Here is a 26,506-nt window from a genome sequence, read left to right on the forward strand (position 1 = left end):
GAGAGAAGGTGAAGGGGTGGAGGGAGGAGGTGAAGGGATGGAAGGGAGGAGGTGAATGGATGGAGAGAGGAGGTGAAGGGATGGATGGAGGAGGTGAATGTATGGAGGGAGGAGGTGAAGGGGTGGAGGGAGGAGGTGAAGGGGTGGAGGGAGGAGGTGAAGGGGTGGAGGGAGGAGGTGAAGGGATGGAAGGGAGGAGGTGAATGGATGGAGAGAGGAGGTGAAGGGATGGGGGGAGGAGGTGAATGGATAGAGGGAGGAGGTGAAGGGGTGGAGGGAGGAGGTGAAGGGATGGAGAGAGGAGGTGAAGGGGTGGAGGGAGGAGGTGAAGGGGTGGAGGGAGGAGGTGAAGGGATGGAGAGAGGTGAAGGGGTGAAGGGAGGAGGTGAAGGGGTGGAGGGAGGAGGTGAATGGATGGAGAGAGGATGTGAAGGGTTGGAAGGGAGGAGGTGTTGGGGTGGAGGGAGAGGAGGTGTTGGGGTGGAGGGAGAGGAGGTGTTGGTGTGGAGGGAGAGGAGGTGTTGGGGTGGAGGGAGAGGAGGTGTTGGGGTGGAGGGAGAGGAGGTGTTGGTGTGGAGGGAGGAGGTGAAGGGAGGAGGTGAAGGGAGGAGGTGAAGGGATGGAGGGAGGAGGTGAATGGATAGAAGGAGGAGGTGAAGGGGTGGAGGGAGGAGGTGAAGGGATGGATGGAGGAGGTGAATGGATGGAGAGAGGATGTGAAGGGTTGGAAGGGAGGAGGTGTTGGGGTGGAGGGAGAGGAGGTGTTGGGGTGGAGGGAGAGGAGGTGTTGGTGTGGAGGGAGAGGAGGTGTTGGGGTGGAGGGAGAGGAGGTGTTGGGGTGGAGGGAGAGGAGGTGTTGGTGTGGAGGGAGGAGGTGAAGGGAGGAGGTGAAGGGATGGAGGGAGGAGGTGAATGGATAGAGGGAGGAGGTGAAGGGGTGGAGGGAGGAGGTGAAGGGAGGAGGTGAAGGGATGGAGGGAGGAGGTGAATGGATAGAGGGAGGAGGTGAATAGATGGAGAGAGGAGGTGAAGGGGTGGAGGGAGGAGGTGAAGGGATGTAGAGAGGAGGTGAAGGGATGGAGGGAGGAGGTAAATGGATGGAGAGAGGAGGTGAAGGGGTGGAGGGAGGAGGTGAAGGGGTGGAGGGAGGAGGTGAATGGATGGAGAGAGGAGGTGAAGGGGTGGAGGGAGGAGGTGAATTGATGAATAGATGGAGAGAGGAGGTGAAGGGGTGGAGGGAGGAGGTGAAGGGGTGGAGAGAGGAGGTGAAGGGATGGAGGGAGGAGGTGAAGGGATGGATGGAGGAGGTGAATGGATGGAGAGAGAAGGTGAAGGGGTGGAGGGAGGAGATGAATTGATGAATAGATGGAGAGAGGAGGTGAAGGGGTGGAGGGAGGAGGTGAAGGGATGGAGAGAGGAGGTGAAGGGATGGAGAGAGAAGGTGAAGGGGTGGAGGGAGGAGGTGAATTGATGAATAGATGGAGATAGGAGGTGAAGGGGTGGAGGGAGGAGGTGAAGGGATGGGGGGAGGAGGTGAATAGATGAATAGATGGAGAGAGGAGGTGAAGGGGTGGAGGGAGGAGGTGAATGGATGGAGAGAGAAGGTGAAGGGGTGGAGGGAGGAGGTGAATTGATGAATAGATGGAGAGAGGAGGTGAAGGGGTGGAGGGAGGAGGTGAAGGGATGGGGGGAGGAGGTGAATAGATGAATAGATGGAGAGAGGAGGTGAAGGGGTGGAGGGAGGAGGTGAAGGGATGGAGAGAGAAGGTGAAGGGGTGGAGGGAGGAGGTGAAGGGATGGAAGGGAGGAGGTGAATGGATGGAGAGAGGAGGTGAAGGGATGGATGGAGGAGGTGAATGTATGGAGGGAGGAGGTGAAGGGGTGGAGGGAGGAGGTGAAGGGGTGGAGGGAGGAGGTGAAGGGGTGGAGGGAGGAGGTGAAGGGATGGAAGGGAGGAGGTGAATGGATGGAGAGAGGAGGTGAAGGGATGGGGGGAGGAGGTGAATGGATAGAGGGAGGAGGTGAAGGGGTGGAGGGAGGAGGTGAAGGGATGGAGAGAGGAGGTGAAGGGGTGGAGGGAGGAGGTGAAGGGGTTGAGGGAGGAGGTGAAGGGATGGAGAGAGGAGGTGAAGGGGTGAAGGGAGGAGGTGAAGGGGTGGAGGGAGAAGGTGAAGGGGTGAAGGGAGGAGGTGAAGGGGTGGAGGGAGGAGGTGAAGGGGTGGAGGGAGGAGGTGAATGGATGGAGAGAGGATGTGAAGGGTTGGAAGGGAGGAGGTGTTGGGGTGGAGGGAGAGGAGGTGTTGGGGTGGAGGGAGAGGAGGTGTTGGTGTGGAGGGAGAGGAGGTGTTGGGGTGGAGGGAGAGGAGGTGTTGGGGTGGAGGGAGAGGAGGTGTTGGTGTGGAGGGAGGAGGTGAAGGGAGGAGGTGAAGGGAGGAGGTGAAGGGATGGAGGGAGGAGGTGAATGGATAGAGGGAGGAGGTGAAGGGGTGGAGGGAGGAGGTGAAGGGATGGATGGAGGAGGTGAATGGATGGAGAGAGGATGTGAAGGGTTGGAAGGGAGGAGGTGTTGGGGTGGAGGGAGAGGAGGTGTTGGGGTGGAGGGAGAGGAGGTGTTGGTGTGGAGGGAGAGGAGGTGTTGGGGTGGAGGGAGAGGAGGTGTTGGGGTGGAGGGAGAGGAGGTGTTGGTGTGGAGGGAGGAGGTGAAGGGAGGAGGTGAAGGGATGGAGGGAGGAGGTGAATGGATAGAGGGAGGAGGTGAAGGGGTGGAGGGAGGAGGTGAAGGGAGGAGGTGAAGGGATGGAGGGAGGAGGTGAATGGATAGAGGGAGGAGGTGAATAGATGGAGAGAGGAGGTGAAGGGGTGGAGGGAGGAGGTGAAGGGATGTAGAGAGGAGGTGAAGGGATGGAGGGAGGAGGTAAATGGATGGAGAGAGGAGGTGAAGGGGTGGAGGGAGGAGGTGAAGGGATGGAGGTGAAGGGATGGAGGGAGAGGAGGTGAAGGGGTGGAGGCAGGAGGTGAAGGGGTGGAGGGAGAGGAGGTGAAGGGTTGGAGGGAGGAGGTGAAGGGGTGGAGGGAGGAGGTGAAAGGGTGGAGGGAGGAGGTGAAGGGATGGAGAGAGGAGGTGAAGGGGTGAAGGGAGGAGGTGAAGGGGTGGAGGGAGAGGAGGTGAAGGGTTGGAGGGAGGAGGTGAAGGGATGGAGGGAGGAGGTGAAGGGGTGGAGGGAGGAGGTGAAAGGGTGGAGGGAGGAGGTGAAGGGATGGAGAGAGGAGGTGAAGGGGTGAAGGGAGGAGGTGAAGGGGTGGAGGGAGGAGGTGAATCGATGGAGAGAGGAGGTGAATGGATGGAGAGAGGAGGTGAAGGGGTGAAGGGAGGAGGTGAAGGGATGGAGGGAGATGAAGGGGTGAGTGGTATAGACTACATGGCATGTGGCGATAACGTCAGTGTGTGTCGCAGTGATGAATGTCCCCCATTCTGGTTTCCCTGTCGGTACCGGTCCTAACCTGTGTTACGCTGTTTGATGTCCCCCCCAGAGAGATGGCCCTTATCTTCCCCAGATAACAGAGGGAGAGGAAAGATAGAGGAAGGCAGGGAGAGAGAGAGAGAGAGAGAGAGAGATAGAAATAGGCAGAGCAAGAGAGAGAGGAGGGGTGGAAAAATAACTAAATATATGTTTTTCTATTGGAGAGCGAGTGGTGGCCAGCGAGTCTTTGAACAGAGAGGAGGAACTCACAGGAACGTCACCGAGGTCACTTCCTTCCCGAATGGGTATCTGGGGAGGTAGGGTGTGTGTGTGTGTTTAGGGAGGCAGGCAGAGGGTCACTATGTCAGCACTACAGGCATTTCTTCCCAGAGAGAGAAGAGAAGAAAAATAAATCTGACCTGCCAGATTCCACCGCTTGTTCTCTTGACATCTGTCACAACTACACACTCAACAACCTTCTCATAGACCTGCACCAAGCCAAATATACTTTAGTGTCTACAGCTAGGTACAGAATATTTGATTGACCATGTAACTAGGGCCAGAGTTTTTCCTGTTTCAGTCATTTGGACAGGATCAGGAAAAACTCTAGGCCTTATCTGTAGCTCTTGCTGTTTGAAGCTCTCTAGTACTGTTCAACACTTTCCCTCTATCTTTGTCCATCTCTTCTCCTCCCTGGTCCTGTCTGTCTGTTTCATGTCCCTCCTCTACCCTGTCCCTCCCTCTATCTCACCCTCTCTCTCCAGAGACATGGTAGTGGTTCTTTAACACATTGTGTGTGTGTTCTGTTTACATTAGCCGCGGCTGAGTGGCCAAAGCTAGCGCAGTAACAGGCTGTCAATGTGATTTATGAGCACATCACACACTGTCTGAGCCTGCCAGTCACACACACACGCACACGCACCCACACCCACACCCACACCCACACCCACACACCCACACACCCACACCCACACCCACACACCCACACGCACACGCACACGCACCCACACCCACACCCACACCCACACCCACACCCACACCCACACACCCACGCACACACACACACACACACACACACACACACACACACACACACACACACACACACACACACACACACACGGTCCCAAACGGCTAGTGTGACAGACAGAGTCACTTCATCAAGCTGACTTCTGACCAGCCCAATGCACCACTCACAAACACGTGCGCAAACACACACTCTTTCAGCATCACTTCTACACAGAAAAGAGCGAGTGGAACAATCAGAGAATAGAGAAGAGGTCAAAAAGTCACAGTCATCGATGCACAAACGCTCAAAAAGGCACAGGGGAGATTTGTCTTTTTTCCCTACTCTCTCTCTCTCTCTCCCTCCCTCCCTCTCTCTCTCCATCCCTCTCACTCCATCTCTCTCTCTCTCTCCCTCCCTCTCTCTCTCCATCTCTCTCTCTCTCTCCCTCTCTCTCCATCTCCCTCTCTCTCTCTCCCTCCCTCTCTCTCTCTCCATCCCTCTCTCTCTCTCAATCTCTCTCTCTCTCCCTCCCTCTCTCCATCTCTCCCTCCAACCCTCTCTCTCTCCATCTCTTTCTCTCCTTCATCCCTATCTCTCTCCCTCTCTCTCTCCCTCCCTCTCTCTCCATCCCTCTCTCTCTCCCTCCATCCCTCTCTCTCTCCATCTCTCTATCTCTCCATCCCTCTCTCTCCAACTCTCTCTCTCTCCCTCTCTCTCCCTCCCTCTCTCTCTCTCTCCATCCATCTCTCTCCATCTCTCTCTCTCCCTCCCTCTCTCCATCTCTCTCTCTCTCTCTCCATCCCTCTCTCTCTCCCTCCATCCCTCTCTCCTTCTGGTGAATGACCAGCAGAGAACACAGAGCGTTTCCTCATTTAATCACATCTTTCCAATCATCTGATTTATCCATTATTATTAGAACTACTAATCAGAATAAATATCATAAATGACTAATTAAAGTTCTCATCTGTGTACTGTAGTACATAGGGGAAGTGCCTATCCCCTAGGCACTTCCCCTATCCCCTAGGCACTTCCCCTATCCCCTAGGCACTTCCTCTATCCCCTAGGCACTTCCCCTATCCCCTAGGCACTTCCCCTATCCCCTAGGCACGTCCCCTATCCCCTAGGCACTTAATCTATCCCCTAGGCACTTCCCCTATCCCCTAGGCACTTCCCCATATCCCCTAGGCACTTCCCCTATCCCCTAGGCACTTCCCCTATCCCCTAGGCACTTCCCCTATCCCCTAGGCACTTCCTCTATCCCCTAGGCACTTCCCCTATCCCCTAGGCATTACCCCTATCCCCTAGGCACTTCCCCTATCCCCTAGGCACTTCCCCTATCCCCTAGGCACTTCCCCTATCTCCTAGGCACTTCCCCTATCCCCTAGGCACGTCCCCTATCCCCTAGGCACTTCATCTATCCCCTAGGCACTTCCCCTATCCCCTAGGCACTTCCCCATATCCCCTAGGCACTTCCCCTATCCCCTAGGCACTTCCCCTATCCCCTAGGCACTTCCCCTATCCCCTAGGCACTTCCCCTATCCCCTAGGCCAGTGGTATTGAAAGTCGGGGTTGCGACCGCAGCTGCAGTGGTCTCTTATTTAAAACATTTTTTAAATAAGAGTACAGATCATTGTAAAAAAAAAAAAAAAAAAAAAACATTGTAAAAAAATGTTTTATGTATTTATTGGTTTATATTCATTTTGATAGAGATTAAAATGATATTATTTGTTAATATAAAATACAAATGTACCGATTTTAAGATTGTGTCATTACATGTGGGTTGGGGAGGAGTTGTGAGAAATGATGGCGGTAGAAATAGGGTCCCCGCTGAAAAGGTTTGAATAGCACTGCCCTTCCCCTAAGTGTCTGCGGGTTTGTGTTTATACTTTCAATTAAGACCTAGACAACCAGGTGAGGGGAGTTCCTTACTGATTACTGACCTTAATTCATTGATCAAGTACAAGGGTGGAGCGAAAACCCACAGACACTCTGCCCCCTGTGGAATGAGTTGACACATGTGACCTAAACTCTATTTCCTGGGCACTTGATAAGCAGGTGACCTACGTAGACCTATGTAACCTACCTGCCATACCCAATCTAACTAGTAGGTTGGACCTGGAGGTCCTGCTGCTTGTCCTTCTTCCGCTCAGTCCTGGGACACCAGGTGAGTGGAGACTCGGGCCAATCAATGTCATTAACCATTCAATTAACCACCAGCTAGCAAAGAAAACAAGCAGTATTGCGGTTCTGGAGGCATATCAATATGTCTGAGTTGGACTGTTGATGACTGTAAGGCATTGAGTTAGACTGTACAGCAGGCTTAGCTTGAGCTGAACACAGAAGATGATGCATGTCCACAACAGTGGGTATGGTGAACCATCACACATCAACTGTGGTGTGTGTGTATGAGTGAGTGTGTGTGGTGTGTGTGTGTGGAAGTGTGGAAGTGTGTTTGTGACCAGTGTTTGCACTTGTCTGGTTGTTACAGGAAAAAAACCCCGGAGATTTGGACAGGAGAAGGAAAGAAAACAGCATCAGACACAGTCTCTACATGCAAGTCAACCACAACTGGTTTGCTTTGGTCACGGTTGAGTTGGTTGACCGCTGTAGACGAGGGGGGAGAGGGTCCACAGGGAGAGGGGGATCAGAGATGAGAGAGGAGGAAAGGATGGCGGGAGGGAGAAAGGAGGGATGATCTAGGGCGAACCTCCTCATGCAATTCCCACAATGGTCTCTGGAGTCCATGAGCTCTCTAGAAGCCTGTCTCTGTTTCCTACCTGCTCTTGTCTCCTTCTTTCTCACTCCTCTCTCTCTCACTTCTCTCTCTCTCTCTCTCTGACTTTCACTCTCAACTTTCTCTTTCTCTCTTTCTCTCTCACTTCTCCTTTCCTCTGTTACTGTCACATCCCTCCTCTACTCTCTGAAAATTGGATGGCGAGTGTGTGTGTGTTTGTATGTGTGAGAGTGTGTGTGTTTGTGATAAAATCACTATATTATTGATGTCTTAGACATCTCTGACAACTGATAACCAATGTTCCCTCCAAAAAAATTAGGCACTGAGCAAATTTCGGGTCTTCTGAGCAGAAACGTGAACGATGTGAAAATTCTGTGCAACTTCCAGCGCGAGTTTACTATGAATACTGAAGCTGTACCTGCTAGAGGTCGACCGATTAATCAGAATGGCTGATTAATTAGGGCCGATTTCAGGTTTTCATAACAATCGGTAATCTGGATTTTTGGACACCGATCATTACATTGCACTCCACGAGGAGACTGCGTGGCAGGCTGACCACCTGTTATGCGAGTGCAGCAAGGAGCCAAGGTGATAGCTAGAATTAAACGTATCTTATAAAAACAATCTTAACATATTCACTAGTTAAATAACACATGGTTGATGATATTACTAGTTTATTAAGCTTGTCCTAAGTTGCATATAATCGATGCGGTGCCTGTTAATTTATCATTGAATCACAGCCTACTTCGCCAAACGGGTGATGATTTAACAAGCGCATTCGCGAAAAAAGCACTGTCGCTGCACCAATGTGTACCTAACCATAAAAATCAATGCCTTTCTTAAAATCAATACACAAGTATATATTTTTAAACCTGCATATTTAGTTAATATTGCCTGCTAACATGAATTTATTTTAACGAGGGAAATTGTGTCACTTCTCTTGCGTTCTGTGCTACAGAGTCAGGGTATATGCAGCAGTTTGGGCTGCCTGGCTCGTTGCGAACTGTGTGAAGACTATATCTTCCTAACAAAGACAGCCAACTTCGCCAAACGGGGGATGATTTAACAAAAGCGCATTTGCGAAAAAAGCACAATCGTTGAACGAATGTACCTAACCATAAACATCAATGCCTTTCTTAAAATCAATACACAGAAGTATATATTTTTAAACCTGCATATTTAGTTAAAAGAAATCCAGGTTAGCAGGCAATATTAAACTAGGGAAATTGTGTCACTTCTCTTGCGTTCATTGCACGCAGAGTCAGGCTATATGCAACTAATTTGCCAGAATTTTACGTAATTATGACATAACATTGAAGGTTGTGCAATGTAACAGCAATATTTAGACTGATGGATGCCACCCGTTAGATAAAATACGTAACGGTTCCGTATTTCACAGAAAGAATAAACGTTTTGTTTTCGAAATTATAGTTTCCGGATTTTACCATATTAATGACCTAAGGCTCGTATTTCTGTGTGTTATTATGTTATAATTAAGTCTATGATTTGATATTTGATAGAGCAGTCTGACTGAGCGGGGGTCGGCAGCAGCAGGCTCGTAAGCATTCATTCAAACAGCACTTTCGTGCGTTTGCCAGCAGCTCTTCGCTGTGCTTCAAGCATTGAGCTGTTTATGACTTCAAGCCTATCAACTCCTGAGATTAAACTGGTGTAACTGATGTGAAATGGCTAGCTAGTTAGCAGGGTGCGCACTAATAGCGTTTCAATCGGTGACGTCACTCGCTCTGAGACCTTGAAGTAGTTGTTCCCCTTGCTCTGCAAGGGCCGTGGCTTTTGTGAAACGATGGGTAACGATGCTTCGAGGGTGGCTGTTGTCGATGTGTCCCTGGTTCGAGCCGAGGGAGGGGCGAGGAGAGGGACGGAAGCTATACTGTTACACTGGCAATACTAAAGTGCCTATCAGAACATCCAATAGTCAAAGGTATATGAAATACAAATGGTATAGATAGAAATAGTCCTATAATCACTATAATAACAACAACCTAAAACGTCTTACCTGGGAATATTGAAGACTCATGTTAAAAAGAACCACCAGCTTTCATATGTTCTCATGTTCTGAGCAAGGAACTTAAACGTTAGCTTTCTTACATGGCACATATTGTACTTTTACTTTCTTCTACAACACTTTGTTTTTGCATTATTTAAACCAAATTGAAAATGTTTCATTATTTATTTGAGGCTAAATTGATATTATTGATGTATTATATTAAGTTAAAAAAAAGTGTTCATTCAGTATTGTTGTAATTGTCATTATTACAAATAAATAAATAAATAAAATCGTCCGATTAATCGGCATCGGCTTTTTTGGCCCTCCAATAATCGGTATCGGCATTGAAAAATCATAATCGGTCGACCTCTAGTACCTGCTTTAAGTTACAGTTTGAGACAGTGGTCTGTGGATATTTGATCATAATGTAGGCCTACCAGAGTGGCCTTCCAGCAAAAACAATGGAGAAAATGCATTTTAATAGGGAAATAGCTATTCTATCATTCAGCCTACAGTAGCAGCCAATGTGTGGTGTTCAATGTAGTCCTACATTCCATGAGACTTTTGAAAAAAACATGCAGGGCTTGACATTAACCTGTTTATCCACTTGTCCTTCAGAGAAGGAGGTGACTGAAAATGTTGTGTTGTTTGATGCAAAATAAAATGCATTACTATACCCATACCATTATTACAGAGAATCAGAAATGAACCAACCCCACCCTCCCAACATAACCTCTATGACAGTAATCTGGTGTAATTGATGTGGATGCTCTTTGTTGTTACGTGTTGTGATGCTACTTGATCCCCATGATCCCTGTTAGTGTGATTAAACCTTGCGGAGGTGTGTGTTGGCACCGTTCTCACCGCTTGCTGGGGTTAATTGACAATTAAAAGTGTCAGACCCCTCTTATAGTGAGGCTACAACAGGATTTTACTCCAGGTTTCACGCACGCACGCACGCACACACACACACACACACACACACACACACACACACACACACACACACACACACACACACACACACACACACACACACACACACACACACACACACACACACACGCATGCATTTACACGCCATGTAAATAAATACTTATCGTGCATTAAGACAGAGCTCTCTGTGAGTAGGGTTTGGCATGGTGTGTTAGCAGAGAGAAATGTAAAGCCATATTCCATCACTACCATAATCCCTGTTTGGAAACGCAGGGTACACAACACAGAAATACAATAAGAAGACAGAAGGAGGAAAGGAGAGAATGATAGGATAAGAGGACAGGCGATAGAGTAGAAGAGGTTAACACTCTGCACCAGTGCAAACGCTTACCTCCTTGGGCCCTACTCCACAATCCCCTAACTCACGTGTTGGCCACTTCAACTGTGTACGAGTGTGCTTGTGAGTGCACTTGATAACACCACACAGTAGGGGTCTCACCTCTTTGGCTGCCTGCTTCCCAGCCTGCTGCTGCTGCTGAGTCAGAAGCTGAAGATGCAGCTGCTCCTGCTGCTTCTTATAGTACTCCTGTAGCTGGGGAGGGAGGGAGGGAGGAAGGAGGAGGAGGGAAATTGATCAAAAGCCTCCTGTGACAGCAAACCCCAGGCCTAGCTGCAATAACACAAAGTATAATAGAGAGCAGTAAGACTGAGGCAGCGTGTGTGTTTATGTGATGTATAATCAGTTTCCACAACAACTAAAGCAGGTAGACAACATGTAATTGTAATGTGTATAGGTGTATAATGTGTGCAGGGAGGGAACCAGCTGGAGGAGCATTATCACGAGGGAAAAGAGGTAGATAAACCAGTTAGCATGATCAAATAGACACATGTCTTTCAAGATAAATGTTGATTCTCACGTGGTAAAAGGATGAAAGAGTTAGAGAGATGACATGACCCAACAGGAGTGTTCTGTCCCTCTAGGGAAGAGGCTGAAGCTATGGAGAGACGCACATAGCTCTTTTTGTTTGACTTTCTTCCTTTAAAAATAGTTCTTTAATGTTCACCTGAAACACCTGGACAGAGGTGGGCGTGGGTCTGTGTACAGGCCCAGTAGAGGTGTAGGTTTGAGGCGCCCCGTAAATCTTGGTGCCCTACAGTAGCTGGCATGGAAAAGGCGTCGCCATAGCGCCAGAGACAGATGTGATACAGACCCACTGTTATTTATGGGCTGCTTACTTATCGGGTTGGGTGAGGAGGGACGTGTTCTGATGTGGCCATTTTGAAGGAGAATCAAGGTGTATCAGCCTAGAAATAAACTTTGATTTCGGTCATTTGAAAAGGTCCTGAGAACAATATATCCTCAGCGCTAAAATGAAACTAAAAAACATAGCCCAACACTGGGTGCGAACTCGTGAAGCTCGGAGACCGTTGCTCACGCCACTGCGCCACCGCCGTTCACAACGCTCTAGCAAGCTGTGAGAATACCGATGATACTTGATGGTCATAGCGCATCGTTTTTCATTATTTTGTTTTAAGGCTTCCCCAAACCATAGCGCTAACCTTAACCACTCAGAGTTAATGCCTAAACTGTTAACCTTTCTGTTTAATCCTGTAACCACGCAGAATTAAATAGACGTTCATCCATAACACGTCACATTTTGAAAGGAAACTATGAACTTGTTGATCTTTATAGTCTGAAGTGAACAACTAGCCTGTGTTTCAGATCAGAGAAGATGAGGGAAGGAGACGATAACAGGGAGCCATTGGACTTCTACTGGCTGGTACTGTTACTACTGACGAGACACAGCCTGTTTCTGTTTGTTTGACTAACGAATCAATCATTTACCAAGGACACTCCATGAAGATAAGCATCTCCCTGTCCTCTGACAGCCTGTCCCTACAACAAGGGAATGTGTGTTTCTCTTTCTATTCCTCGGATTCTGTCCATTTCTCTTCTTTATTCTTTGTGCCTCCCATTTTCCCCTCTGTCCCACCTCCCTGTCTTTTCATACTCAATAGGCAAAGTTAATCTCTCCTCCAAGTCACTGGCTGCCTCCCTTTCACAGACACACTTACAAGCTAGGCTGGTGCTGGAGAGTTGTAAGAATAATTAAGTGATAATTAAGGTATTTTTTAATGATGTGATTCAGTGGCTCTGTAGCATTAAGAGAGCCACTCACCTTGCCAGCCTATTACCGTGACCTTGCCTTGACTAACACACCAAGAAAGAAACCAGATCAGCTGTGGTGTAATTAAAGGTTAACACACACACACACACACAATGCAAAGTCTCCATGGGGATATGAAATGTAATGATCCGATGACTGATGTGGTCTGTGATTGCTGCATGTAGTGTGTGTGTGTGTGTGTGTGTGTGTGTGTGTGTGTGTGTGTGTGTGTGTGTGTGTGTGTGTGTGTGTGTGTGTGTGTGTGTGTGTGTGTGTGTGTGTGTGTGTGTGTGCTGATTTGTGGCTGATTTGCTGATATAGACTAGGTGGCATTCATGTTGTGGTTAATTAAGTGGGAGAGTTGTGTTAAACTCAAGTGGTTTTAAAAAGCAGAGGTAAAACGGCCTTACACAAGTGTGTGCGTGTGAGCGTGTGAGCGTGTGAGCGTGTGTGTGTGTAAGTGTTTCACCCCCACCGCCTCTCTCCTCGTTAGAGTAAAAAGACCTGTGCAAGCTCTTCTTAACCATCTCATTCCCAGAGAGACAGCATATTTACATTACCATCCATTTTGTCAGATCTTCCCACTGCAATTTTATAATGGCCTAAAGCAACAATTCCGTATTAAATCTACTGTCTGTTCAAGCCCTGGACATATGTGTGTGTGTGTTCAATTAATCTGTTGCAGCCCTGCATCTGTCAGAACTACTGTTCTGTCTACATACTTGTAATAGCTGCTATTAGCAATAGCAAAGTATTTTCCCCAGTCTGAGTTTATGAGCTCTCTTGTGCAGGTTTTTATCAAGAATCTCTCGATCCTGACTAGTCTCCCAGTCCCTGCCACTGACAAACATCACCACAGCATGATGTTGCCACCACCATGCTTCACCATACGAATGGTGCTAGGTTTCCTCTAGACGTGACACTTGGCATTCAGGCCAAAGACTTCAAGCTTGGTTTCATCAGACCAGAGAATCTTGTTTCTTGTGGTCTGAGAGTCCTTTAGGTGGCTTTTGGCAAACTCCAAGCGGGCTGTCATGTGCCTTTTACTGTGGAAGGGCTTCCATCTGGCCACTCTACCATAAAGGCCTGATTGGTGGAATGCTGCAGAGATGGTTGTCCTTCTGGAAGGTTCTCCCATTTCCACAGAGGAACTCTGGAGCTCTGTCAGAGTGATCATCGGGTTCTTGGTCACATCCCTGACCAAGGCCCTTCTCCCCCGATTGCGCAGTTTGGCCTGGTGGCCAGTTCTAGGAAGAGTCTTGGTGGTTCCAAACTTCTTCCATTTAAGAATGATGGAGGCCACTGTGTTCTTGGGGACCTTCAGTGCTGCAGAATTTTTTTGGTACCCTTCCCCAGATCTGTCCCTTGACACAATCCTGTCTCGGAGCTCTACGGACAATTCCTTCGACCTCATGGCTTGGTTTTTGCTCTGACATGCACTGTCAACTGTGGTACCTTAAATAGACAGCTGTGTGCCTTTCCAAATCATGTCCAATCAATTTAGTTTACTACAGGTGGACTCCAATCAAGTTGTAGAAACATCTCAAGGATAATCAATGGAAACAGGATGGACCTGAGCTAAATTTCGAGTCTCATAGCAAACGATCTGAATACTTATGTAAATAAGGTATTTCCGTGATTCATTACTTATTATAATAACGTATTTGTCACGCCCTGATCTGTTTCACCTGTCTTTGTGATTGTCTCCACCCACCTCCAGGTGTCCTGTTTTCCCCATTAGTCCCTGGTGTATTTATCCCTGTGTTTCCTGTCTCGCTGTGCCAGTTCGTCTTGTTTTACCAAGTCAACCAGTGTTTTCCTAGCTCCTATTTTTCCCAGTCTCTGTTTGTTCCTAGCCCTCCTGGTTTTGACCCTTGTGTGTCCTGATGCCGAATCCGCCCGCCTGACCACTCTGCCTGGCCTGACCTCGAGACTGCCTATCCCCTCGTACTGTTTGGACTCTGACCTGGTTTATGAACTCTTGCCTGTCCCCGAACTGCCTTTTGCCTCCCCCTTTTGTTATAATAAACATCGGAGCTCAACCATCTGCCTCCTGTGTCTGCATTTGGGTCTCACCTTGTGCCCTTATAGTATTCAAACTTATTGTATCCCAACAATGGGACTGACATAGGCTTTAAGGGAACTCATTCACTTCTGTAAGCGTCATTGAAGATACAAAAATGTAAATGGTCGACCTTAATATGTGATAACTATGCAACAGAACATATGAACAGTAATTCCATTTACACTCATGGGCGTCCCACTGGGTCATATCTCAATAACACAGCAGTTTTTAAAGAAAACAACCCAACTAAGTGACCCAACACCTGCAACCCAGCAGGGTCAACCAAACAACCCAGCAGCAGGGACAACCAAACAACCCAGCAGCAGGGTCAACCAAACAACCCAGCAGCAGGGCCAACCAAACAACCCAGCAGCAGGGTCAACCAAACAACCCAGCAGCAGGGTCAACCAAACAACCCAGCAGCAGGGTCAACCAAACAACCCAGCAGCAGGGTCAACCAAACAACCCAGCAGCAGGGACAACCAAACAACCCAGCAGCAGGGTCAACCAAACAACCCAGCAGCAGGGCCAACCAAACAACCCAGCAGCAGGGCCAACCAAACAACCCAGCAGCAGGGTCAACCAAACAACCCAGCAGCAGGGACAACCAAACAACCCAGCAGCAGGGACAACCAAACAACCCAGCAGCAGGGTCAACCAAACAACCCAGCAGCAGGGTCAACCAAACAACCCAGCAGCAGGGTCAACCAAACAACCCAGCAGCAGGGTCAACCAAACAACCCAGCAGCAGGGCCAACCAAACAACCCAGCAGCAGGGCCAACCAAACAACCCAGCAGCAGGGTCAACCAAACAACCCAGCAGCAGGGACAACCAAACAACCCAGCAGCAGGGTCAACCAAACAACCCAGCAGCAGGGTCAACCAAACAACCCAGCAGCAGGGTCAACCAAACAACCCAGCAGCAGGGCCAACCAAACAACCCAGCAGCAGGGCCAACCAAACAACCCAGCAGCAGGGCCAACCAAACAACCCAGCAGCAGGGCCAACCAAACAACCCAGCAGCAGGGTCAACCAAACAACCCAGCAGCAGGGACAACCAAACAACCCAGCAGCAGGGACAACCAAACAACCCAGCAGCAGGGTCAACCAAACAACCCAGCAGCAGGGTCAACCAAACAACCCAGCAGCAGGGTCAACCAAACAACCCAGCAGCAGGGTCAACCAAACAACCCAGCAGCAGGGCCAACCAAACAACCCAGCAGCAGGGTCAACCAAACAACCCAGCAGCAGGGTCAACCAAACAACCCAGCAGCAGGGACAACCAAACAACCCAGCAGCAGGGTCAACCAAACAACCCAGCAGCAGGGTCAACCAAACAACCCAGCAGCAGGGTCAACCAAACAACCCAGCATGTTTTAGAGTGTGTGTGTGTGTGTGTGTATTTGCGTGTGGTGTGTGTATGTGTGTGTGTATTTTGTGAGTGTGTATGTGGACTAATTTTCTAAGGTGTGTGAGGTGAGAAGGTCAGGGGGCGTGTTTGGTGCTAGCCACGACAGCATTGTGTTAAATATTTGACAGTTGTGTTGTATGTGTGAGTGTGTGAGTGTGTGTGATGTATGTTTAATATTTGACAGACTTGAGATGTTGCCTGCCAGGTAAGAGTGGTTGCCGTGCCGAACCAAACAGAACAAACACACTCCCGCCTCCAACACACACCCAGAGCACCTCATCACACACCCCTAACCAACCAACAACCAGGACATGTTAACTGGTGCCCAAAGACGGGCTAACATAAGCTCTCGCTGGCTGCAAAGTGTGTGTGTGGCTGGGTGTGTGGCTGAGTGTGTGGCTGAGTGTGTGGCTGGGTGTGTGGCTGAGTGTGTGGCTGGGTGTTACATTGCTAAAATAAACATTTGTAAGAGTTTGGCTATGCTCACTGATGGGGAGGTGCTCGAGGACTAAACAGGCTTTATAGAATTGGCAAGTGTGAGACTGTGTGTGTGTGGGGGGGTGTGTCTGTGCCAGAGGATACAATCACAACCTGTGTCAGCACCTCAACATAGACACATCTAGACATGCTGGGCTGGGACTGAGCCCAGGAAGGAGTGTGTGTGTGTGTGTGTGTTACCTGCTGAAGCATAAGGGCCTGTTGTTGTTGCAGCAGGGCCTGTAGCTGAGGAGGGGACAGGATCTGCTGCATCTGTTGAGGACTGATCATCTGGGGGGTCAACATAGCCATGGACACCGGCACCTAGGAGTGGACCACAGAGAGTTGCATATATAGCACACACAATCACATGTATGTGCACGCAAGCACACACGCACAAACACACACACATCCTTGACACTGTGACACACACTGCTGGCATCGTGATAAAGTTGGCAGTGTGTGTGTGAAATCAAAGAGAGATAAAACCTAGCGATGTTATCTCCCTATGGAATATAAAGTCTTATCTGCTCCAAGAAACAGATGATTATGAGTCTCTATCCACACAATCAGGTCTTTGAGAGCAGAAAGGCACAACAAACAATCAGATCAGATGTTATCTGGGAAAATGCTGGAGGCAGGCTGGGACACAGACACATTTGGCAGCAACGGGTGATGCGCTGCGCTAGCAGATTCTAAACACACACACACATACACAGATTTGGCAGCGTGCAGTGATGCATCGGGATAGCAGATACGGCGCAATGCTAATCTGATTACAAACATACTGTGACTGAATGGAGACAAACTAACCGCTCAGAGAATAACACACACACCACTGACAGAGTAACAGAAAGCATTGGTGCTATCCTCTGGCCAGGAGCTAACGCAAACAGCATCCACCTGTCGATTGAACACACATACAAGCACGTACTGCATGGTACGCACACACATCCACCTGATGATTAAGTGCTTTCCTCCTCAGTCAGTGAATTTGCCTAGAACACTACAGATTTCACAGCCATCAAGTAAACTCCACAGTCAGCCCACAGAGAGAGAGAAGAGAGGGAAAGACAGACAGAAAGAGAGAGAGAGAGAGAGAGAGAAAGAGAGAGAGAGAGAGAGAGAGAGAGAGAGAGAGAGAGAGAGAGAGAGAGAGAGAGAGAGAGAGAGTGGAGGTAAAAGAGACTGAGACAGATAGAAATAGACAGATTAAAAGAGAGAGCAAGAGAAATCCATGCTGTTGTTGAGTCCTACACTCTTAGAATTAGTTGCTAGTTGCTAGTCAATGGTTCATATTTATACTTTTGGTTAGTTGCGGGGTTCTTGGAGGAACCTTTAATTGTTCAATGTAGCAACGGGTTCCTGGAGGAACCCTGGAGTGGAGGTGTGGCTTAGTAGGGGCGTGGCTTTAATATATATATATTTTTGGGCCACCTGTTAGAGTAAATGTCATTCCTGTTCATCTGTTCTGTTGTATTGTCGTCCCATGTCAAGGTTGAACACTGATCGTTTTGTAGCTTTAATGAGGCTAACAGAGGTGTATGAGTTCCTCAAGAGCCTATGCAAATCCCAAAGTTGGAATAGTTACCACTTTATTACTGTGTGTAATCAGCCATGTTAATATTATTAATATAGTATAATATGTAATATGCATAATTGTGCAAGGAAAATTTTAATTTAGCCAAATTAACATGACGAACAGGAATGACATAAGCCACACCTCCAATGATAGGCTGCTACCCCCCAATATATTATGATTATTTTTTAAATTGAGCCCTTCCCATCACAAAAAGGTTCCGGTTTCAACCTTTACACAGAAGTTCCTTGAAAAATCATTTTCAGAGGGGTTCTTCAAGGTACCTTTCTCAACTGGAAAGGTTCTGCCGGTGTGGCAACCCAAAAGGTTCTTCCAGGCACCTTTACTTCTAAGAGTACAGCTGATACCCAGCAGGTGAGCTATGATCCTCTTTCACGAGAGATGAAGTGAAAGAGAGGGATGATAACCTCTTCCTTTACAGCCTACAGCTCAATAGAAATAATACTCTGTGCTCAATACAAATAAGGCCTGTTAGGAAGAGATGGCTGCTTTAACAGAGATATACGACCCTGGGTTAGAACCTCCCGTATATGGACATTAATCTCAAATCCCCACGTGGAAAAACACAGCTTTTCTCTCTCTTCCTCTCTCCCCTCGCTCTGTTTGTTTCTCTCTCTCTCTCTGCCTCTCTCCCCCCCGCTCTGTCTTTTTCTCTCTCTCACTCTTCCTCTCTCCCCCTCACTATGTCTGTTTCTCTCTCCCTCTGCCTCTCTCCTCCTCGCTCTGTCTGTTTCTCTCTCTCTATGTCTCTCTCCCCCTCGCTCTGTTTCTCTCTCTATGCCTCTCTCCCCCTCGCTCTGTTTCTCTCTCTCTCTGCCTCTCTCCCCCTCGCTCTGTCTGTTTCTCTCTCTCTGCCTCTCTCCCCCTCGCTCTGTTTCTCTCTCTCTCTGCCTCTCTCCCCCTCGCTCTGTCTGTTTCTCTCTCTCTCTGCCTTGCTCCCCCTTGCTCTGTCTGTTTCTCTCTCCCTCTGCCTCTCTCCTCCTCGCTCTGTCTGTTTCTCTCTCTCTGCCTTGCTCCCCCTTGCTCTGTCTGTTTCTCTCTCCCTCTGCCTCTCTCCTCCTCGCTCTGTCTGTTTCTCTCTCTCTGCCTTGCTCCCCCTTGCTCTGTCTGTTTCTCTCTCCCTCTGCCTCTCTCCTCCTCGCTCTGTCTGTTTCTCTCTCTCTGCCTTGCTCCCCCTTGCTCTGTCTGTTTCTCTCTCCCTCTGCCTCTCTCCTCCTCGCTCTGTCTGTTTCTCTCTCTATGCCTCTCTCCCCCTTGCTCTGTCTGTTTCTCTCTCTATGCCTCTCTCCCCCTCGCTCTGTTTCTCTCTCTCTGCCTTGCTCCCCCTTGCTCTGTCTGTTTCTCTCTCTCTATGCCTCTCTCCCCCTCGCTCTGTCTGTTTCTCTCTCTCTGCCTCTCTCCCCCTTGCTCTGTCTGTTTCTCTCTCTCTGCCTCTCTCCCCCTCGCTCTGTCTGTTTCTCTCTCTATGCCTCTCTCCCCCTTGCTCTGTCTGTTTCTCTCTCTCTGCCTTGCTCCCCCTCGCTCTGTCTGTTTCTCTCTCTCTGCCTTGCTCCCCCTCGCTCTGTCTGTTTCTCTCTCTCTGCCTTGCTCCCCCTCGCTCTGTCTGTTTCTCTCTCTCTCTGCCTTGCTCCCCCTCGCTCTGTCTGTTTCTCTCTCTCTGCCTTGCTCCCCCTCGCTCTGTCTGTTTCTCTCTCTCTGCCTCTCTCCCCCTCGCTCTGTTTCTCTCTCTCTGCCTCTCTCCCCCTCGCTCTGTCTGTTTCTCTCTCTCTGCCTTGCTCCCCCTCGCTCTGTCTGTTTCTCTCTCTCTCCTTGTCTCTAGTTCTGCTCTTCCGTCTCTCTCCCGCTCTCTGTTTCTCTCTCTCATTCTGATTTTGGCAGTCATCTGTTTTGCAGCGCTGCATGTCTACGCGTCTCCCTGAGCAGTCTATTTATTCGCTGCCTGAGGGGCGATAGGGGAGAGAGGGAGGGAAAGAGATAGAGATAAATGGAGAGAGAAAGAGGAAGAGCTGTCAGTGGTAAATTAAATCTGTAAAGGGCTGATTTGACTTTGTAAACAAGATTGGCCATAAATACTAACACCCTCCCTCCCTGTGTTATCAGCTGCAGCCTGTGTGTCGGGCCCTGTCCAATCCCTTATTGTAAGCTGCCATATCGTGATCAAACAAGCCATCCATATCACAACACACTCAGGAAGAGGAGGGGAGAGGGGGAGACTGAGAGGGAGGGTGAAGGTAAGGGGTAAAGGGAACAAGGGTAGACAGGTACAACAAGGGTGGGTGCCAAGAGATCTGCGTCTATCGACCTGTCTTTCTGTGTGTCTGTAGAGGGAGAGTGACCCCTTACTGTTTATCTGACTTCCACACAGAGAGGATCACAGTGACATAACAACACACGACACACAATCAACTGGGACCTGGGCATTAGGAGGGCAAATGATAGTGTGAGGGGGGGGTGAGGAAGGGTGAGGTGGGGGTGAGCAGGTGAGGCGGCGTGGGTGAGGAGCAGGTAAGGGTGAGGAAGGGTGAGGTGGGGGTGAGCAGGTGAGGCGGCGTGGGTGAGGAGCAGGTGAGGGTGAGGAAGGGTGAGGAGCAGGTGAGCAGGTGAGGAAGGGTGAGGTGGGGGTGAGCAGGTGAGGCGGCGTGGGTGAGGAGCAGGTGAGGAAGGGTGAGGTGGGGGTGAGCAGGTGAGGGTGAAGAAGGGTGAGGTGGAGGTGAGCAGGTGAGGCGGCCTGGGTGAGGAGCAGGTGAGGGTGAGGAAGGGTGAGGTGGGGGTGAGCAGGTGAGGGTGAGGAAGAGTGAAGTGGGGGTGAGCAGGTGAGGGTGAGGAAGAGTGAGGTGGGGGTGAGCAGGTGAGGGTGAGGAAGGGTGAGGTGGGGGTGAGCAGGTGAGGTGGGGGTGAGCAGGTGAGGCGGCGTGGGTGAGGAGCAGGTGAGGGTTAGGAGCAGGTGAGGTTGAGGAAGGGTGAGGTGGGGGTGAGCAGATGAAGGTGAGGAAAGGTGAGGTGGGGGTGAGCAGGAGAGGGTGAGGAGCAGGTGAGGGTGAGGTGGTTGAGCAGGTGAGGGTGAGGAAGGGTGAGGTGAGGGTGAGGAAGGGGTGATGTACGCTTGGTGTCACAGCAATTTGAATCCGCCAGCGCCGCCGGTGCTGCTCGTCACTCTTGGCTGGAAAATGAAAACCTGTAATTAATTGCTCTTGTGCATCCCATTCTCCCCTCCTGTCACACACACACACAACCACACACACAGTCTCTCCCCCTAACAACCCATACATTCTATTTTATACACATGCTCATTGACATTTTCAAGTTGCTGGCGCAATTATTACTGGAGTTATAGCACCTTTCTGTGTGTTGCCGGATGCACTGGTGGCAAGTCTGAATATGTGTGTGTTTGTGTGTGTGTCCGTTCATGTGTGTGTAGTGTGTGACTGGGGCTGAAAGCTGAGTTGTTAAGGTTTGATGCTGTTAATTGCCCCTATAATCTAATATCACAAAGCGGTGTGATTACGGAAGCGCGCAGTGCGTCGGCTATACCTCGCCACCGCCTCCCAGCGCCAGGGACAAAACAAAAGAGGCGCCATTAGCGGTTTGACGGGCCCTAACAAAAGACGCTCACAATGTGGAATTATATTTTCATTCGGCTTTGTCTCTCCCTCTGAATGATTTCTTCCCTTTCATTGTCCTGTGAATAGGGGAGAGAGTGAAAAGCCAGGCGATTTGAAGTCAGCCATTTATTAAATGCATTTCATTTTTCCCTCTCCTCTCTCTTCTTCTTTTTTCCCTTGGCGTTGCATGTTAATTTAAAAGAGAGAGATGCGAGGTAGATTAGTAGGAGCGGAGGTGGAGAGGGGGGAGAGGGGGATGAGACAGCTAACACATCCAGACTCCACTCTAAGACCTAGACAAAGACACACACGTTTCCTTTCATTGAGACCGGAGAGAAAGGACGGAAGGAACAGGGGGAAAGTGAAAGAGAGGACATGGATAGAGAGACAAATTACTGACAGTAGGAATCAGCAAGGGGGATTGGTAGAAGAAGGAGATAAGGACTATGTCCGGTCTGGTCTGGGACATGACTATGTGTGTATGCCTGTGTGTATGTATGTATGCATGTCTGTGTGTGTGTGTCTGTATGTATGTGTGTGTCTGTATGTATGTATGTATGTATGTATGTATGTATGTATGTATGTATGTATGTATGTATGTATGTATGTATATATGTATGTATGTATGTATGTGTGTGTTTGTGTGTGTGTGTGTGTGTGTGTGTGTGTGTGTGTGTGTGTGTGTGTGTGTGTGTGTGTGTGTGTGTGTGTGTGTGTGTGTGTGTGTGTGTGTGTGTGTGTGTGTGTGTGTGTGTGCCTGTATGACAGACACACAGCACCATAAAAGTCAGAGACTGACAGAGGTCAACCTTTGCCACAGAGAGACACAGAACGAAGGGAGGAGAAAGAGAGGGGAGGGGGAGGAAAGAGAAGGGGAGGAGAGAGACACAGCCATGTCGTTTCCAGAGAGTGGAGGGGTAATTAGAGAGGTTGTTTGAAGAGGGAGTTTAACTGATTAACAAACGAAGAGAGGGAGTGAGGGAGAGAGAGAGAGAGATGGAAGGAGAAAAAGTAAAAGGCATCGCATCCCAGAGGGATGGAGAGAGGGAGAGAGGGTGATGTATCACGCATTTCAATGAGGCTAGATCTCGCACTCCTCTCCTCCCTTGATGACTTTTCATTCCAGACAAGGAGAGCCCTGATTTACATTTCAGATGAAATCACATGGATGTGAGCAGCTATGGAGCACGGCTGGACCAGCTAATAACCCCACTGTAGACTCAGGCCTGGATTCAAAAGGAACGCATGACATTTCATATGGTGGTTGGGGAAATTGCAAGATTACCAAACTCTTTTAGGATGATGACCCTACTGTATGGGTGAAGACAGAACTATGGAAAGGGTATTTTTCTTTTGAATAAGTTCTTGACAAGAAACCAGTGAGGTGGATGCGTGTGTTGGTGGAGGGGTCGTTTCAACTGTTAAGGCCAGTCTAGTTGTAATGAGCTGTGGACTAAATGACCGTATTTAAACACACACAGCATATTTAAATAAAGGTATGACGAATACTGCCACATTCTCTAGAGGCTCCTCTGCCAACTCCTATTACAGTTTTTACAATCACTTTGGCACTAATTTCGGTAACCTTGATGTCCTTTTTCAAAACTCTAGACAAAACTCACAAACAATGATCAAAATGCACATTTTTCAAAACTATAACACGTTTTCCAATTGCTTGGATACAATGCACATAAAGTTAAGATCATTTGTTCATTGAACTAAAATCACCTGTTCAAAATAACACAACTCAACATCAAAGTATTGTGATGATCCATGGCCCCTAAAGGTGCGGACTCCGGCCACAAACCTGAACCTATAGGGGAGGGTCCGGGTGGGCATCTATCCTCGGTGGCGGCTCCGGTGCGGGACGCAGACCACGCTCCGCAAACTTCGGTGGGGCCTCTGGTGCGGGGATCATCGCCGGGGACTCCGGACCGTAGATCGCCGCAGAAGGCTCCGGACTGGGAACTGTCGCTGGAGGCTTTGGACCGCAGACCGTCGCTGGAGGCTCTGGACCACCGACCGTCGCTGGAGGCTCCGGACTGGGAACCGTCGCTGGAGGCTCCGGACTGGGAACCCTCGCTGGAGGCTCTGGACCGCAGACCGTTGCTGGAGGCTCTGGACCGCCGACCGTCGCTAGAGGCTCTGGACTGGGAACCGTCACTGGAGGCTCTGGACTGGGAACCCTCGCTGGAGGCTCTGGACCGCAGACCGTCGCTGGAGGCTCTGGACTGCCGCCCGTCGCTGGAGGCTCTGGACTGCAGACCGTCGGAGGCTCCGGGCCATGGATCGTCACTGGAGGCTCCGGGCCATGGATCGTCACTGGAGGCTCCGGGCCATGGATCATCACTGGAGGCTCGGGTGCATGGAGTTGGCACAGGATATACTGGACCGTGGAGGCGCACTGGAGGTCTGGAGCGTAGAGCTGGCACAACGCTTCCTGGACAAAGGACCACCTTCGCATGGCAATTGCAAGGAGCTGGCACAGGATGCACTGGGCTGTGAAGGCGCACTGGAGATACAGCGCGTAGAGCCGGCGCAGGATATCCTGGACCGAGGAGGCGCACTGGAGACCAGGCGCGCTGAGCCGGCACCACCCGTCCTGAACAGATGCCCACTTTCGCACGGCAAGTGCGAGGAGCTGGCACAGCACGCACCGGGCTGTGGATGCGCACTGGAGACACAGTGCATATCACCGCAAAACATGGTGCCTGCCCGGTCACACGCTCCCGACGGTGACTACGGGGAGTTGGCTCTGGTTTAAACCCTGGCTCTGCCAACCACCCCGTGTGCCCCCCCAAAAACAAATTGGGGGGCTGCCTCTCAAGCTTCCGTCATGGTTGCGAACCCCGGAGTCGTCGTTGATCCTCCTTCGCTGCCTCCGCCTGCTTCCATGGCAGGCTCTTGTCTCCTGCCATGATCTTCTCCCACGTCCAGGAAATCCTCCACTCCCTTCTCTCCCGTTCCCAGGAGCCCTGCTCCTCCTGGCCACGCTGCTTGGTCCGTTTGTGGAGGGATCTTCTGTTACGCTCATCGATGGAAGGAGTAGACCAAGGTGCAGCGTGGTAGGCGTACATCTTTCTTTTATGGATGACACCGAAAAAACAACAAATACAAAACGATACGCACAGTCTGTAGGGCTGGAAAGCAACAGTACAAAAACAATCAGAGACAACGATAGACAGCTGCCTCTGATTGGGAACCATACCAGGCCAACAAAGAAATAGAAAACATAGATTTCCCACCCTAGTCACACCCTGACCTAACCAAATAGAGAATTAAAAGGATCTCTAAGGTCAAGGCGTGACAACACCACTGTTTTAAACAGCTGTTATTTGAGCATTTGTGGCCTTTCTGTTAGCTTGAATGAGTCTGGACATTCTCCTCTGACCTCTCTCATTAACAAGGTGTTTTAGCCCACAGAAATGCCGCTCACTGAATGTGTTTTCTTTATCGCACCATTCTCTGTAAACTCTAGAGACTATAGTGAGTAAAAATCCCAGGAGGGCAGCTGTTTCTGAGATGCTGGAATCACCATGTGTGTCATCAACAATCATACCACGGTCAAAGTTGCTTAGATTACGCATCTTGCCCATTCTAATGTTTGGTCGAACAACATCTAAAGCTCTCTACTCTATATTCTCTATATATTGAGTTGCAGGCAGCCACATGATTCGCTGTTCGAATGTAACTGTCCTTGATGAGCTAAATCAGGTCCGTAGAGCTGATGGCATGACCTATGTCATTGTATAGAATAATGTCAGGTTCCACCATGCTCAAGCATGGTTTCAGACCCAACCACAATTTACCATCCTGTACTTACCCCCATACTCTCCTTTCCTAAAACCCGATTGAGGAATTTGTCTCCACATGGAGGTGGAAGGTATATGATAGGCGCCCTCACGAACAAGCCAATCTTCTCCAGGCCATGGATGATGAACGCAATGACATCACAGCAGACCAGTGTCAGGCCTGGATTCACACGAAGATTCTTCCCAAGATGTTTGGCTAATGAAAACATCCATTGTGATGTGGATGAGAACCTGTGGCCAAATCCACAAGACAGGGTTGATGGAAATATAGAAGTACAGTAATCAATCCTTTGTTTTGCTTTTTACAGTAAGCCAGGTGAGGATCACTGCAGATGATGTTTTACAGTAAGCCAGGTGAGCAACACTGCAGTTGACGTTTTACAGTAAGCCAGGTGAGGAACACTGCAGATGATGTTTTACAGTAAGCCAGGTGAGGAACACTGCAGATGATGTTTTACAGTAAGCCGGGTGAGGAACACTGCAGATGATGTTTTACAGTAAGCCAGGTGAGGAACACTGCAGATTATGTTTTACAGTAAGCCAGGTGAGGAACACTGCAGATGATGTTTTACAGTAAGCCAGGTGAGGAACACTGCAGTTGACGTTTTACAGTAAGCCAGGTGAGGAACACTGCAGATGATGTTTTACAGTAAGCCAGGTGAGGAACACTGCAGATGATGTTTTACAGTAAGCCAGGTGAGGAACACTGCAGTTGACGTTTTACAGTAAGCCAGGTGAGGAACACTGCAGATGATGTTTTACAGTAAGCCAGGTGAGGAACACTGCAGATGATGTTTTACAGTAAGCCAGGTGAGGAACACTGCAGTTGACGTTTTACAGTAAGCCAGGTGAGGAACACTGCAGATGATGTTTTACAGTAAGCCAGGTGAGGAACACTGCAGTTGACGTTTTACAGTAAGCCAGGTGAGGAACACTGCAGTTGACGTTTTACAGTAAGCCAGGTGAGGAACACTGCAGATGATGTTTTACAGTAAGCCAGGTGAGGAACACTGCAGTTGACGTTTTACAGTAAGCCAGGTGAGGAACACTGCAGTTGACGTTTTACAGTAAGCCAGGTGAGGAACACTGCAGATGATGTTTTACAGTAAGCCAGGTGAGGAACACTGCAGTTGACGTTTTACAGTAAGCCAGGTGAGGAACACTGCAGTTGACGTTTTACAGTAAGCCAGGTGAGGAACACTGCAGATGATGTTTTACAGTAA

The 26,506-nt window shown here is 49.4% G+C and overlaps 1 protein-coding gene across 6 annotated transcripts in view; it reads right to left on the reverse strand.

Moving 5' to 3' along the window:
• LOC129815194 (forkhead box protein P4-like) overlaps window positions 1-26,506 on the reverse strand; it is a 202,600-nt gene that overhangs the window by 45,881 nt on the left and 130,213 nt on the right. For 4 of the 6 annotated variants that reach the window (XM_055868705.1, XM_055868704.1, XM_055868703.1 and 1 more), the window contains exons 4-5: window positions 16,471-16,593; window positions 10,648-10,740 (exon numbers count right to left, since the gene is read on the reverse strand). In XM_055868705.1, coding sequence (XP_055724680.1) covers window positions 10,648-10,740; window positions 16,471-16,593 — 216 coding nt within the window. The remainder of the gene's footprint in view (window positions 1-10,647; window positions 10,741-16,470; window positions 16,594-26,506) is intronic. The other 2 variants (XM_055868702.1, XM_055868706.1) reach the window with 1 other exon arrangement.

Source organism: Salvelinus fontinalis, chromosome 18 (genome assembly GCF_029448725.1).
Source record: "Salvelinus fontinalis isolate EN_2023a chromosome 18, ASM2944872v1, whole genome shotgun sequence".
In the NCBI taxonomy this organism is placed as follows: domain Eukaryota; kingdom Metazoa; phylum Chordata; class Actinopteri; order Salmoniformes; family Salmonidae; genus Salvelinus; species Salvelinus fontinalis.